Genomic DNA, 12,494 nt, shown 5'->3' with positions numbered 1-12,494 from the left:
TCACATGCCAAATATGATCATCCTAATGCACGAACAAGCTTGTCTCTCCTAGGGCTTCCCTAACGTCAGTGGGAACTGAACTTGCCACCTGCTGTTGTAAATAACAAAAACCTTGCTTCCATTCCAGTGAAGCCAGGTGCTAAACTTGAGGGCTGAACTCAAGAATGGAAAGCCCTCTGGGAAATCCACGTTTGCTCTGCAAAAAGCTTGCCTGCTTACTCTGGGCACGCAGATGTAGAGGGATTTCAGCCTCTAATTAGCCAGCACAAACGCTGCTTGTTTTCAGTCGGCTACACTCTGTAACGTGAGCGACTCAAAGTGGCTGGAGTTTCAGACGGTCACGTGCGTTTCAAAAAGGAAGAACGGAAAGAAAGAGAACCATTGTGCAGAGCAACACACAAACCCAAGAGCGCACTAATTAAAACAAACAAACCTGAGGAATCAACTTAATTAAGTCTCCGGTCCAAATGGTGCTTATTCCGTTTATATACCGATATTTGGGAAGACATCTTTTTTTCTACACTTTTGAGGAGCAATAGGGCGTTCTCATTAACTGCTGATAAACAGTTTTCATTGGCAAGGAAAAGGAGAATGTTCTTCTGCACTGGCTGCCATTGTAAGATGGGTATTAACCAAGCCACCTGATAAAACATAGCCACATCCAAGGACTATGCTCTATGTTCAGACATAATTGCAACTCCAGCAGGACACTGGAGCTGCTATATATACCAAAGCAGAACACTCCCAGGACTCTAGTCCCAGTGTTCTGGTTCTGGCAGGGGACAGGGGCCAGTGAATCAGAAGAAGGAGCAAGCAATTCTGCTGTGACTGCAGTAATCCACCTTCATCCCTAGTTATAAAGAGATTGGCTTTAGTCCTGGAGGTTTCATATTCCTCTAAAACCAATCTGTCATTAATTATATGGATTTAAGATGCTCCATGGGGATAGGACAAAGGCAGAAGGGACAAAAACCAGGCTTGCAAACAATAGCTTCCAATCTGTGTAGCCTTGAAAAGCATTTCACAACTCATAAGTCAAAAGATCTGAAGGGGTGGTTTCACACATTGTGCTCGGCTCGCCATTTTCATGCAGAAAAAGAACACAACATGGAATTATGCAGGCTAAAGGAAAACTTGGAAGATTACAATAAGAAAATATCTCTAAAAGTTGCTCATTCGCGCATGCTACCTTTTTCCAAAATGCCTGAAAAACTTCAATATTGTGAAGTTATTGCTCACCTGAAATGACTTTAAAACATGTTGGAAAGCCATGGTATGTGTACATGTGGCACAACAGCTGCATGTACACTCATCAAAGGTAACAAAGTACACACAGTTCTTTGTGATAAAGATACCCACACAGAAAACATTGGTGTGTGGAACATTCTTTGGCTCTTGTTCCCATCAACAACTGGCTTCACCTTTTTAATTGTTAACATCAGTTAAAACTGAAAGCAGTAGTTGATTGATTTGCCCAATTAGGGGTGGTTTCCCCCCCAGAAGTATTGTTGAGCAATGCAATTCTTCTGCAAGGTTTGCCTGACAAGGAAACAGCATTGATAGATTCTGGGCTTCAGATAAGAGCAATTTAAAATAAAAGCTTTCTAATAAGTAAGAGACCACAGCCCACCCAAGTACAGTTTGAATAGAAGTGTCAATATAGTTGCTTGAATAGAGATGTGCTGCATTTTATTTGCAGAGCAAATGACTTCAGTTTGAAACATTTAACTTGAAGACTGTGTTTATGATCATAATTTAGTGAAAATTATTTACGTTTGGAGCCTGTTCACACCATTTCAAAACCAGGTTTCTTAAGGGACAGTACACATTTCACAGTTTTAAATGGGGAAGCCACTGGTTTAAAGAAATCTTAATTGCAAAATATTAATTTTGTGAGTTTTATCTGATTCATTGAATGTGAAGGTTCTGCAATTACCATCACGGCTGTTAGCTACTGATAGGTAAAGGTAAAGGGACCCCTGACCATTAGGTCCAGTCATGACCGACTCGAGGGTTGCGGTGCTCATCTCGCTTTATTGGCCGAGGGAGCCAGTGTACAGCTTCCGGGTCATGTGGCCAGCATGACTAAGCCGCTTCTGGCGAACCAGAGCAGCACACGGAAACGCCGTTTACCTTCCCACCAGAGTGGTACCTATTTATCTACTTGGACTTTGACGTGCTTTCAAACTGCTAGGTTGGCAGGAGCAGGGACCGAGCAACGGGAGCTCACCCCGTCGCAGGGATTCGAACCGCCAACCTTCTGATTGGCAAGTCCTAGGGTCTGTGGTTTAACCCACAGCGCCACCCGCATCCCTCTAGGTACTGATACCTCCTGGGTTAACCCTGTAAATCTTCCTCCCATAACTGTTCTCTTACACACACATTGTTAGAAACTGAGATATGAAAGCTAGGAGCTAAACAGCACCTTAAACTTAGGTTATGGGCAGAATGTCTAGGCATGCTTTTTTATACCAAGAATGCAAAGTTGAAAATGAATGAACTGCAGCTAAAACATTATGTTCATTTTTTTTACATGATATAGTCCAGGGGACCCCAACCTGTGGCCCACAGAGGCCGTTTAAACGGCCCCTGAGCCCTGAGTTCGAATAAAAGTGTTGGAGGAAAATCTCACATGACTCTAATGGCATACTTAAAAATAACATAGAACTTTGGAAACTAACATGAGATGGGAAATTTAAGAGATGTGCATTGTGCTTCAGTGTTCTACGGTGTTTCTAAGCAGAAGTTCTATTAGGAAGGGTTCTGTAATGTTGCTGTTCCCACTTGCTTCCAGCATAGGTACACTTACAGCAAAGATTCCTAGCAACAGCTGGTGTGAATGTTTTGTTTTCTAGAAACATTCATGCACAGAGACAATTAAGGAAGATTTGCTGACCATGGAAATCAAGCTAGACATAATTCTTACTTCTGCCAAACAAGATGAAACCTGTATCTTTGCTTAAGTCTCACCAGAGATTTTAATCTTCAATAAGAAAACCCGTCCCTAATTTATCAAGCCCCTCTACACCCACTGAAAGAAACCAACCAACCAACCAACCAACCAACCAACCAACCAACCAACCAATGGAGCAACATGGCAAAGTTTTGTCAAGGTAGTGGCAAGCTGAGAAACTAAGGTTCTGGCTCCAGTCCAATTTTAAATCATCAACATAATAAAAAAAAAATCATGGGGCTGCTTAGTATGTGAACTTTAATGTGTGCAGCTAGCTGTGCCAAAGAAATAATCTCATTTGTTCTCTTTCTCTCTCGCAAAAGCAATGTGCCATCTTCATGGGTGTGGCGGGCTGGCAGCACAATTTGGAAAAGTTGTCAAAAGCCCCACTGATCACATGGAGCCGCCTGCACAATTCTTTGGGGTGTGGCTAACCTCTAGTGCATGGGTAGGCAAACTAAGGCCCGGGGGCCGGATCCGGCCCAATCGCCTTCTAAATCCGGCCCACAGACGGTCTGGGAATCAGCGTGTTTTTACATGAGTAGAATGTGTCCTTTTATTTAAAATGCATCTCTGGGTTATTTGTCGGGCATAGGAATTTGTTCATTTCCCCCCCCCCCCAAAATATAGTCCCCCACTAAGTCTGAGGGACAGTGGACCGGCCCCCCACTTTAGAAGTTTGCTGACCCCTGCTCGAGTGCAAACTACCCAAGTAGCTAGTTTAAGAAAAGCCTGAATAATTTCTTTAGTGGCAGTCTGCACATGAGCAGATGTTTCAAACAACATCTTGATGTCCTGGAAACTCAGGGCAACCATCCAGAATCAAATGCATGCTCCCAGACATTTAAAGTATGGCATTCAATGCTGCACTGTGCTTATGCTTTCAGAAAAAGCATGTAGATTTTGAGGGTTTGCAGGTGCGGCCAGGAGGCTGTCCTCAGCTTCCCAGTAGAATTCATTTTCAGGATGGCTCTAGCCATGTTAGATATTGATACATATGGTTGTAAGGGAGTGTAAGCAGTGAAACGAGAGGGAAATTAAATGCAACAAGTACAGATGGTGCCATATAATTAGAGTGAGAGTGCATGAAAAATAAGCACATTGTGTCTAAACATACAACTAAAGTTTGCAGTTCATGCATTTGATGATGTGGACTCTTAATATTTGCAGGTTTAGGCCATAAGAACATTTTCCAGGTCCTTTAGGCTCCACAAGTCTCTGTTGTTGTGGGAGAGAAGAAGCCACACCAAGCAGAAATGAACTCCCCGTGAATGTTTGGGGAGTTCAGCCCTCATTTCTGCAACTGAAGTGATGTGTGAATGTCAGGTGTGTGGTTGAGGGGTGTGGTTTCATGAGAGCAGACTTGTAGGCCAAATGGGGTGGCCTGGCAGGCTAGACATTCCCCACCCTGACTTAGCTAATGTTCAGAGGCACAAGGTGCAGCTACTTACGATTTTCCTTGCTGAGAAATAGACGTCTTAGAAGGTGCATCATACTGCTCTGTGAAACAACAACAACAAATGTTTTAGGCTGTACAAGCATTGTACCATTTAAATTGTTTTCTATTGCCCTCCACTCTCTGTGTGTATGCCTCTCACACACAAAGATTTACGCACAATCTGTGTTAATTAGGGCAGCAACTTTTAATTGATGATATATCGTCTGAATCCATGCTAGGGGTATGGATTCATACAGGTTCCTCAACAGTTTGCATCTTTCATTTTTATTCCACAAGTTAAAGACTTGTCTAATGCAGCTAAGGACCAAATAAACAAACACTGCTCAAACTTTTGGACAGCTGTTAAATGCCTTTCTGCTCAGTGGAATTCTATAATTCCATTACAGATAATTCAGGAAGGCTGCCAGGAGCCCAGGAAAGACTGAGGTGACCACTATCGATTGGCTTTACAACCAAGATAAGGATAAGTGGTACACAGGTGGCATACAGCTTCCTCCTTCCACATGCATTCCCACACTATTCCTTGGAAACTTTTGCGTCTTGTTTCCATGTGGTTAGTGAAGATCGCATGGCCATGCATCACGCTAATGACACAGTAAGCATAAACACCATCATGTGTAGCCATGTGATCTGCTTTAACCACATACAAAGAGACAGAGTATTAGCTGAGACTCCAATACTTTGGCTACCTCATGAGAAGAGAAGACTCCCTGGAAAAGACCCTGATGTTGGGAAAGACTGAGGGCACAAGAAAAAGGGGACGACAGAACACGAGATGGTTGGAGAGTGTCCTCGAAGCTAATAGCATGAGTTTGGCTAAACTGTGGGAGGCAGTGGAAGACAGGAGTGCCTGGCATGCTCTGGTCCATGGGGTCACAAAGAGTCGGACATGACTAAACGACTAAACAACAACAAAGACACAGATGTTACCTGGAGTGGTGCTAACTACACCACATGGGGTTACTTCTAAATCTGCTTCAATCAGCCCCAACAATAGCTGGAGCTCAACCTTGCAAAAAGCACTACTGGGATGGTCATGGGTTCATCGCTCTGCCTCAACTTCCATATCGCAGTGATAGCCAGGAGCAGTTGCTGCCAATTCCAATTACAGTAGCACCTCAGACTATATTACCCTTGGGTAACGTAAACTTCAGGTTGCGAAAGTGTCAAACCTGGAAGTGTGTTGCTGCGCGCACATGTGCAGAAGTGGTCTACCGCCCCATGCACATGCGCAGAAGCAGTCTACCACCCCACGTGCATGCGCAGATGCAGTCTACCACTTCTCCTCGGGTTGAGGAAACCTTGGGATCCGGCCGGACCTCCAGAACGGACCCCATTCGCAACCAGAGGTACCACTGTAATTGATTAGGTCATTTTTGTTGCTTCTGAAAGTTTCCTCTGTTTACAAGTAAATGCCCAATAGATACAAATACAGGAATGTTTACAGTGCGTGCAGAAATGTATGCCGCAGACAAACACTGGGCTCAAGCCAACGGACACTTCTATTGTTCAACATGCTTTCATTTCAGTAAAGTTTTGAATGGAAATTTCTCTTCCATCCCTGTCGAAATGAACGCAACCACAGCAGGACACAGTTGACTGTATCCAAGCAACCACACATAGATTTTTAGATCTCTTACTTACTCTGGCTCTGTATGACTGATCCACCATGCTGGGTTTCCTAGAAAGAGGGGAAATGGAAATTTTAATCATAGAATAGTAGCTAAGCTCCCACCTTCAACTTTCATTTTGGCTATGAACTAACTAGGTGACCTTAATCACACCAGTATCTCTCAGTCTTTTAATCTACCATACAGGGATAATACCAGCCTGCTTTACAGGAATGTTGCAAACAATTCCTACGGTGATTTATATAATACCGCTGAGGGATAAGATGTCAGGTCTCTGCCCCAAGGAGCTTACAATCGGTACAGAGGAACAACAGAAAAGAAATGAAAGCAGGGGTAAACAGGGAAAGAAACTGCTTTTATTTCAGTTACTTCTATTAGAAATCTATGTTTCAACCTTTAACCGAGGGTAGTTTACAAAAACCATAAGAAATAGGGATCATAAGTCTTTGTTAAAGGTTCCACAGAGAAGTTGAGCTTTGAAGAATAATTTCAAAGAAGCAAAGGAGAAAGGGGAGCATCACAAGACAATTAACACGTCATTACGTACTATGAATACTGATATAATGAATGGAAAGTTATTTGAACACCGTAAAGAAATATACTATTGCGAAGTTATTGTTTTGTCTTCAGAGTATCTTCTGGAGGACAATGTGAGTATACTGACTTTGTGCTCAGCAGTAATTACATTTATAGTCATCATTTTATTGTGTTTAACTGATTAGATTTAAGCAACCATTATTATTATTATTATTATTATTATTATTATTATTATTATTATTATTATTATACCTTTGCAGGGAAAGGAAACTTTGAAGGCTCAGCTGTGCTAGGAGTATGGATGGCTGTCAAAGGAGGTGGCCATGAATGGGTCATTTCCTAAGAGAGACAGAAAAAGAATGGGGGGAAAAATGAAAACCAGTCTTTAATGCCCATTTCCTGTACTTACCCAGCATCAAGATACATGTAAACCCAAAGCACTGGGACAGGACAAGATTATAATCTGTGTTTTGCTTTTTGGTGCTGGAGAGCCTTGCAGCTATCACAGTGTGTGTGTGTGTGTGTGTGTGTGTGTGTGTGTGTGTGTGTGTGTGTTTTCTTCCCTGGCATTTGAGGACTTTGGTTTGGGGTAGGAAAATGCACAATACCCCCATCCTTCTACTGCCACCAATCATTTTGAATATAATGTGTACGAAATTTTAAACGGTGTCTGAATTGGTGGATTAAAAACAGCAGCAGCAGCAGCAGAACTGGGGCACTGGAATTTCAGATTCTGCTTTGAACCTCAGGCCCATATCAACTTCCTTTGGCTATTACGAGGTATAGAATATACAGTGCTGTTTTTAAAATGCATGTGTCCACTATTTCCCAAGCAGGGGAAAGGGAGGGGGAAAAGGCTTCTGCTAATAATACACAAACTAGAATGGCACAAACTAGAAAATGTTGCAGTGTGAGGGACCCTAGAGAAAGTGTGTATTCAATAGCAGTTATGGAATAGCCTTATCAGGGAGAAGTTTGATAGTTTGCGAATTTTTGCTGGGAACTATTAATCTGTGTGGGGTAAAACTACAGCACCCAGAATTCTTTGAGGCGGGCAATGTGCTTTGAATGTGCTTTCAAGGTACAGTATGTACACAACCACATAGTACTAGCTCTCAGATTGTTTCTGGGCCCAATTTAATGTGGTGGTTTCAACATTTTAAATGGCATTGGCCTTTTAAATTTTTAAATGCCTTTATAGACCAGGTTACTTTAAAGGCCATACGGACCTACACAAACCTCTTCAGAGGCCCTGCTTTCGGTGCCCCCACCAAGCGAAATGAAGTGGATAACCTCTAGGAAATGTGTTTTCAACAGTAGCACCCCAGTTATGGAATAACCTTCTCAGTTAGGCTCACGGGGTGCCCATCTTTGTGGCCTTTTCAGTAACTTTCTGTTCACCTAGATCTTTTTTAAAAAAATACAGATGGTCTGGGCCTCTGTTTGTTTTTTTATGTGCTTTTAATTTTGAGGATGCAGTTGAAAATGAGATCTTGCAACAAACCAAAACTCACGGCTGAATTTTTGTATCTCTTCCTGTTCCTTTTAAAAAAGTGTTTCTTTAAAAAAATGTTTTACTTGAAATTTCAATTGTTTGCTTATTTATCGTGAACCACCCACAGAACTTCACAGCATACAAAGGTCGTATCTACATACAGTATGTTATCTAGGGCTAGCAATTTAGAAAATATGAAACACATGGTTTTGTTTCAGACCTATTACAAGGATTGCCCAGAAACATTCAGGTTGGGCAGTTTGAAGCATTTCAAAGGAAACCTTTATTGTTCATCCAAAGCAAACAACCTTTGAATTCACACCCTGTAGCTAGCCACAGAAAAAAACAAGCAATTCCTTCCTTTACACAGCAGAAATAAATGGTTCTGCTGCCCACATCTGTTGCTTAAAGCACACACCAACCAAAGGCAGATACACTCACCTTTAAAATTTCTTCAACACAATGGACTTCATTGGAGAACGATTGCTGGAAAACAACCAGGATAAAAAAAAAAGTGGGGGTTATTCCATGGACTGGTCCAAATTCACAAGCAGAAATGTAAAGGTTTGCTTAAACAGCTGTTTTATTGACGTTGAGTATGACGAATGAAAGCGTGGTATTTATGAACACTGTTATCAGGAACCCTGTTTAGGGGAAAGATTTCCTTTCCTCACTTAAGTGCTCTCAGGAGGGGCTTCCTTCTCTTCAATTAAACTGCACCCCCCCCCCCCACACACATGAAGTTTACTCTCCTAGCAATGTGAATTGCTGCATGCCAGAGAGGCACCACATCTCCCAGTGAGGTATCTTAAAGAGAGAAGCTCCTATATCACGCTGTCTCTTTATGTAGTTAACTATTTTTGCCGCCGGTTGGAAGAACACAAAGTAATCGCTGCAGGAGGCTGCCCCTCCAAGGAATAAAAGGCCAGTGCAGAGGATATACTCGGTGTCTCTTCTAAGATATTGGCGCCACACCCGTTGCTTTGTTACAGAAACACTTAGAAATTCACCTTTGTCCACCACACCCACGCAGGAGAGCTTAAAGGCTCTGGGCTTTCTGCTCACAGTAGAGAACAAGGCAAGTCTCAGCTAGACTTCAGCAGATTAACCCAACATTTAGTTCGTATTCGAACACCCAGCAGTAAGCTCTGCTGTGATAGACAGAAGCTTAAAGAAAGTAGAAGGCAACATTCAAAAAATAAAAAGCTCATTGGGGGGGGGGGAGAATGAACAAAATATATATAATGACGATAGTATCAGATTATTGAATGTATGGGGTGTTGGGGAGGGGTAATACCTCTGGTGGGGGACACCTTGGGCTCCTTCTGGGTTAGTTTGTCCATCTTTGTTCCCCACAGCTATCACCTGTGGCTCCTAGAAGATGTAAGCATGTGACAGCAGCCACACCCTGGGAATGGTTTTAACTGGCCAGCTAAACCATGTGAGGGTAGCCTTCAATGGGTCTCAAACCTTCAATGACTTAAGGACTTCCCCTGCATGCGAAGACAGGCTCTGGCAATGTGCTGCAGAGGGAAATGAGGCACAGATTGGGCTCATCAACCTGGGAAGGTAGCCCATCAAGGAGAAGGAAGACTCCAATCCTAAACCTCTGCTGCCTCGTGTGCTATCTTGCATGTATTTTCAAGGAGATGGCACAAGCTGTAAAGCCGAAAGGCTAAAATGTTCACATTTCCTTCCATGCCCCTCTCTCCACGACTTTTCTCTTCTCCTTCGCCCTCCACCACATCAAAAGAGTTGCCAAACCACATTGCATCTCCCTATTCAAGAACGCAACATAATTAAAACCCATCCACTCCTCTCGGCTAAAATTCAGGTTCTTTGTGCTAGTCAGCTCCCATCTTGCCTACTGCAGCCTTCTCCTTTCTGGCCCTCCCATTTTCACATTTCTATCATCTCACCTCTATCCAAAACGCCACTGCCAAAATCATCCACCTCTCCAGTCTCTCAGACCACGCAACGCCTTCCCCCAAATCCCTTCCCTGGAACCTAGGAAGATGCCATGTATCTGATCAAAGGACCTATCAACTGAGTCCAGTTCTTGTATCAGTTCTTCAGGGCCTGAGGCAGAGCTATTTCACACCATTTGCTAACTAACCCTTAAAAGAAATGAAAAAATGAAGTTCCCTGGGGTTGACCCTGGTACTTTCTGCCTGCAAATCAAGTGCTCTACCAATGAGCTACAGCCTGGCTCCAAGACATTGTACTCTCACTCAGTGGCGTAGCGTGGGGGGTGCAGGGGGGCGGCCGCACCAGGCGCAACATCTGGGGGGGGGCGCGCTCGCACTCGCAACTCTTTGCCCCTACCTGGCTCACTCAGGTTAGGGGATGCAAATTACTTGCCTTGCCCCGGGTGCTGACAACCCACGCTACGCCACTGCTCTCACTGGCTCTTCTTTCCTTCATGCACTCAACTTCTTGACCTCACTTTTAAAGCTTCCCAAAGCTTTGTCCAACCTTATCTTTAAGCCTCTGTTTCACCTTATTGATGACCACTGCTCTGCTCAACACGACCTCCCTAGAGTATCCTCGCTCCCTTAAATGATTCTGCTCATTATTCCTTGCCAAAAGTCATGAATGACAGCCAATGAAAACAAGTCTTGCAAAACCAAAAATCCTTCATCAGAGTTCTGTGCAGAACCTTAGCTGGACTGCAAATTAGGCTATGTTTTGCTCAAGCCTGACTGCTGCATAACTCAATTAAACTATCTAACAAGCATACCTCGCCTGCAAGCTAAACCGGACATAAAAATGTACAGAGTATAAGGAAGACTTTCATCTACTATCCATGTTTGTAGCACAGGCAGCGCTGAACATCAATGTGGCTTTAAACATACAGTATATATTCAGAAATATAGCTGGAATAAATACAGATACTAAAATCTATGCTTTTGTTATCTTGACGGCATCATCTCAATTATCCTCTTTGATTTTCAAATGTTAGAGGTTTAATTCAGAAAAATAATAACATTCAGATGCTACGCGTTTATGAACTGTGGACGTGAGGTCGGGGTCCTGTGGAGCTGCAAGATGGAAGTTTTTGATCACAGCAAGGATTCAAAACATATCTGCCATTTTATACCTTGCAAGCAACTCCAAAGCCTGGCAAACACATTTTGGGCGCACTCCCACTGGAGAGTTCTCCTCTGCACATCTGATTCAAATGAACTGCAGCTACAGTAAGTTTGCAACTTGCGTGCATTTTAACTTGTGCACATTCAGCTTTATGCTGGCGGTAAAATAAAATAGGCAGAAAGGGGGCAAGGTTCTGGGGAAAATGACTCTGGCAATTCCACCCACCACTGAACCCAATTGGTTTTGACTATACGGGATTTGCCTTTAGGTGCGGCCCCCAGAACATAGCCCCCACATATGTAGCTCCTGATCAATCAGGGGAGTGAAGAACTGCATGGTGGGTTGTACCCACTCCACTTTCCAGAATCCACATTATCAAAAGGGAAAAACACTTGGCTACCAGGAATGACACATCGGGACACTCTGCCCTATTGCTATCAGGCTACCAGAGGAACTCTCCTTGCCCTCATCTCCCCTCACCCCACTCCCCTTTCTAAGCAGAATATTATTTATTCTGTATGGAAAATATTTTATCTTTGCACTGTAACAACAGAAGCCAACAGCCTATGTCCTTGAGATGCCAATTCCAAACATTAACTTTTGCAAAGTTTGCTTACTAGCCAGAAGATAACCTTGCTTGGAAACTGGTTGGCTGAAGCAGTTCTGAAATTACCGGGTGGTTGGGAGACCGGCACTTTTACCTATTTTTCGGCCTTCTCTTGATACACTGGTACCTCGGGTTACAGATGCTTCAGGTTACAGACGCCGCTGACCCAGAAATAGTACCTCGGGTTAAGAACTTTGCTTCAGGATGAGAATAGAAATTGTGCGGTGGCGGCATGGCAGCAATGGGAGGCCCCACTAGTGGTACCTCAGGTTAAGAACAGTTTCAAGTTAAGAACGGACCTCCGGAACGAGTTAAGTTCTTAACCCGAGGTACCACTGTACTGCTCTTAGGAGGATACAGAGTGGTGATGATTTGGCTTAAATTGGGGGAGGCAAGTTCAAGGGGAGGAGTTTAAGGAATTCATTAAAGGCACTCTGAGCTCAACCACCGTCACCATTACCTGAGCCCTGGGTCAGTGCTTACTCAAGTCCTCAGAGATGAGAGTAGCCTAAGAGCACCTACTGAATTGCCTTGCCAAGGTGAGATTCAAATCAGGGGCTACCTGGCTCATTGCTGTCATTGCCATACACTTGTCACACTAACTCTCACTGTGCTACAAATAGCAGAGCTCTCTTGTTACTTAGCAGTGCCTACTGCAAACACACAGTGTTGTTTATAACACCCATAAAGCAATAAAACCTTCTGGATGCAAAACAAGT

The 12,494-nt window shown here is 43.4% G+C and overlaps 1 protein-coding gene across 7 annotated transcripts in view; it reads right to left on the bottom strand.

The window, feature by feature from the left end:
* Positions 1 to 12,494, bottom strand: part of AFF1 (ALF transcription elongation factor 1) — a 149,073-nt gene that overhangs the window by 28,805 nt on the left and 107,774 nt on the right. For all 7 annotated transcript variants that reach the window (XM_081924798.1, XM_081924801.1, XM_081924797.1 and 4 more), the window contains 4 exons: positions 8,517 to 8,561; positions 6,833 to 6,919; positions 6,057 to 6,093; positions 4,405 to 4,453 (listed from right to left, as the gene is read on the bottom strand). In XM_081924798.1, coding sequence (XP_081780924.1) covers positions 4,405 to 4,453; positions 6,057 to 6,093; positions 6,833 to 6,919; positions 8,517 to 8,561 — 218 coding nt within the window. The remainder of the gene's footprint in view (positions 1 to 4,404; positions 4,454 to 6,056; positions 6,094 to 6,832; positions 6,920 to 8,516; positions 8,562 to 12,494) is intronic.

The sequence above is a fragment of the Podarcis melisellensis genome (genome assembly GCF_964234715.1).
Source record: "Podarcis melisellensis genome assembly, chromosome: 9".
NCBI classification, from domain to species: domain Eukaryota; kingdom Metazoa; phylum Chordata; class Lepidosauria; order Squamata; family Lacertidae; genus Podarcis; species Podarcis melisellensis.
The sequence above is the reverse complement of the archived record's forward strand: the minus strand, read 5'-3'. Positions and strand labels throughout refer to the sequence as shown.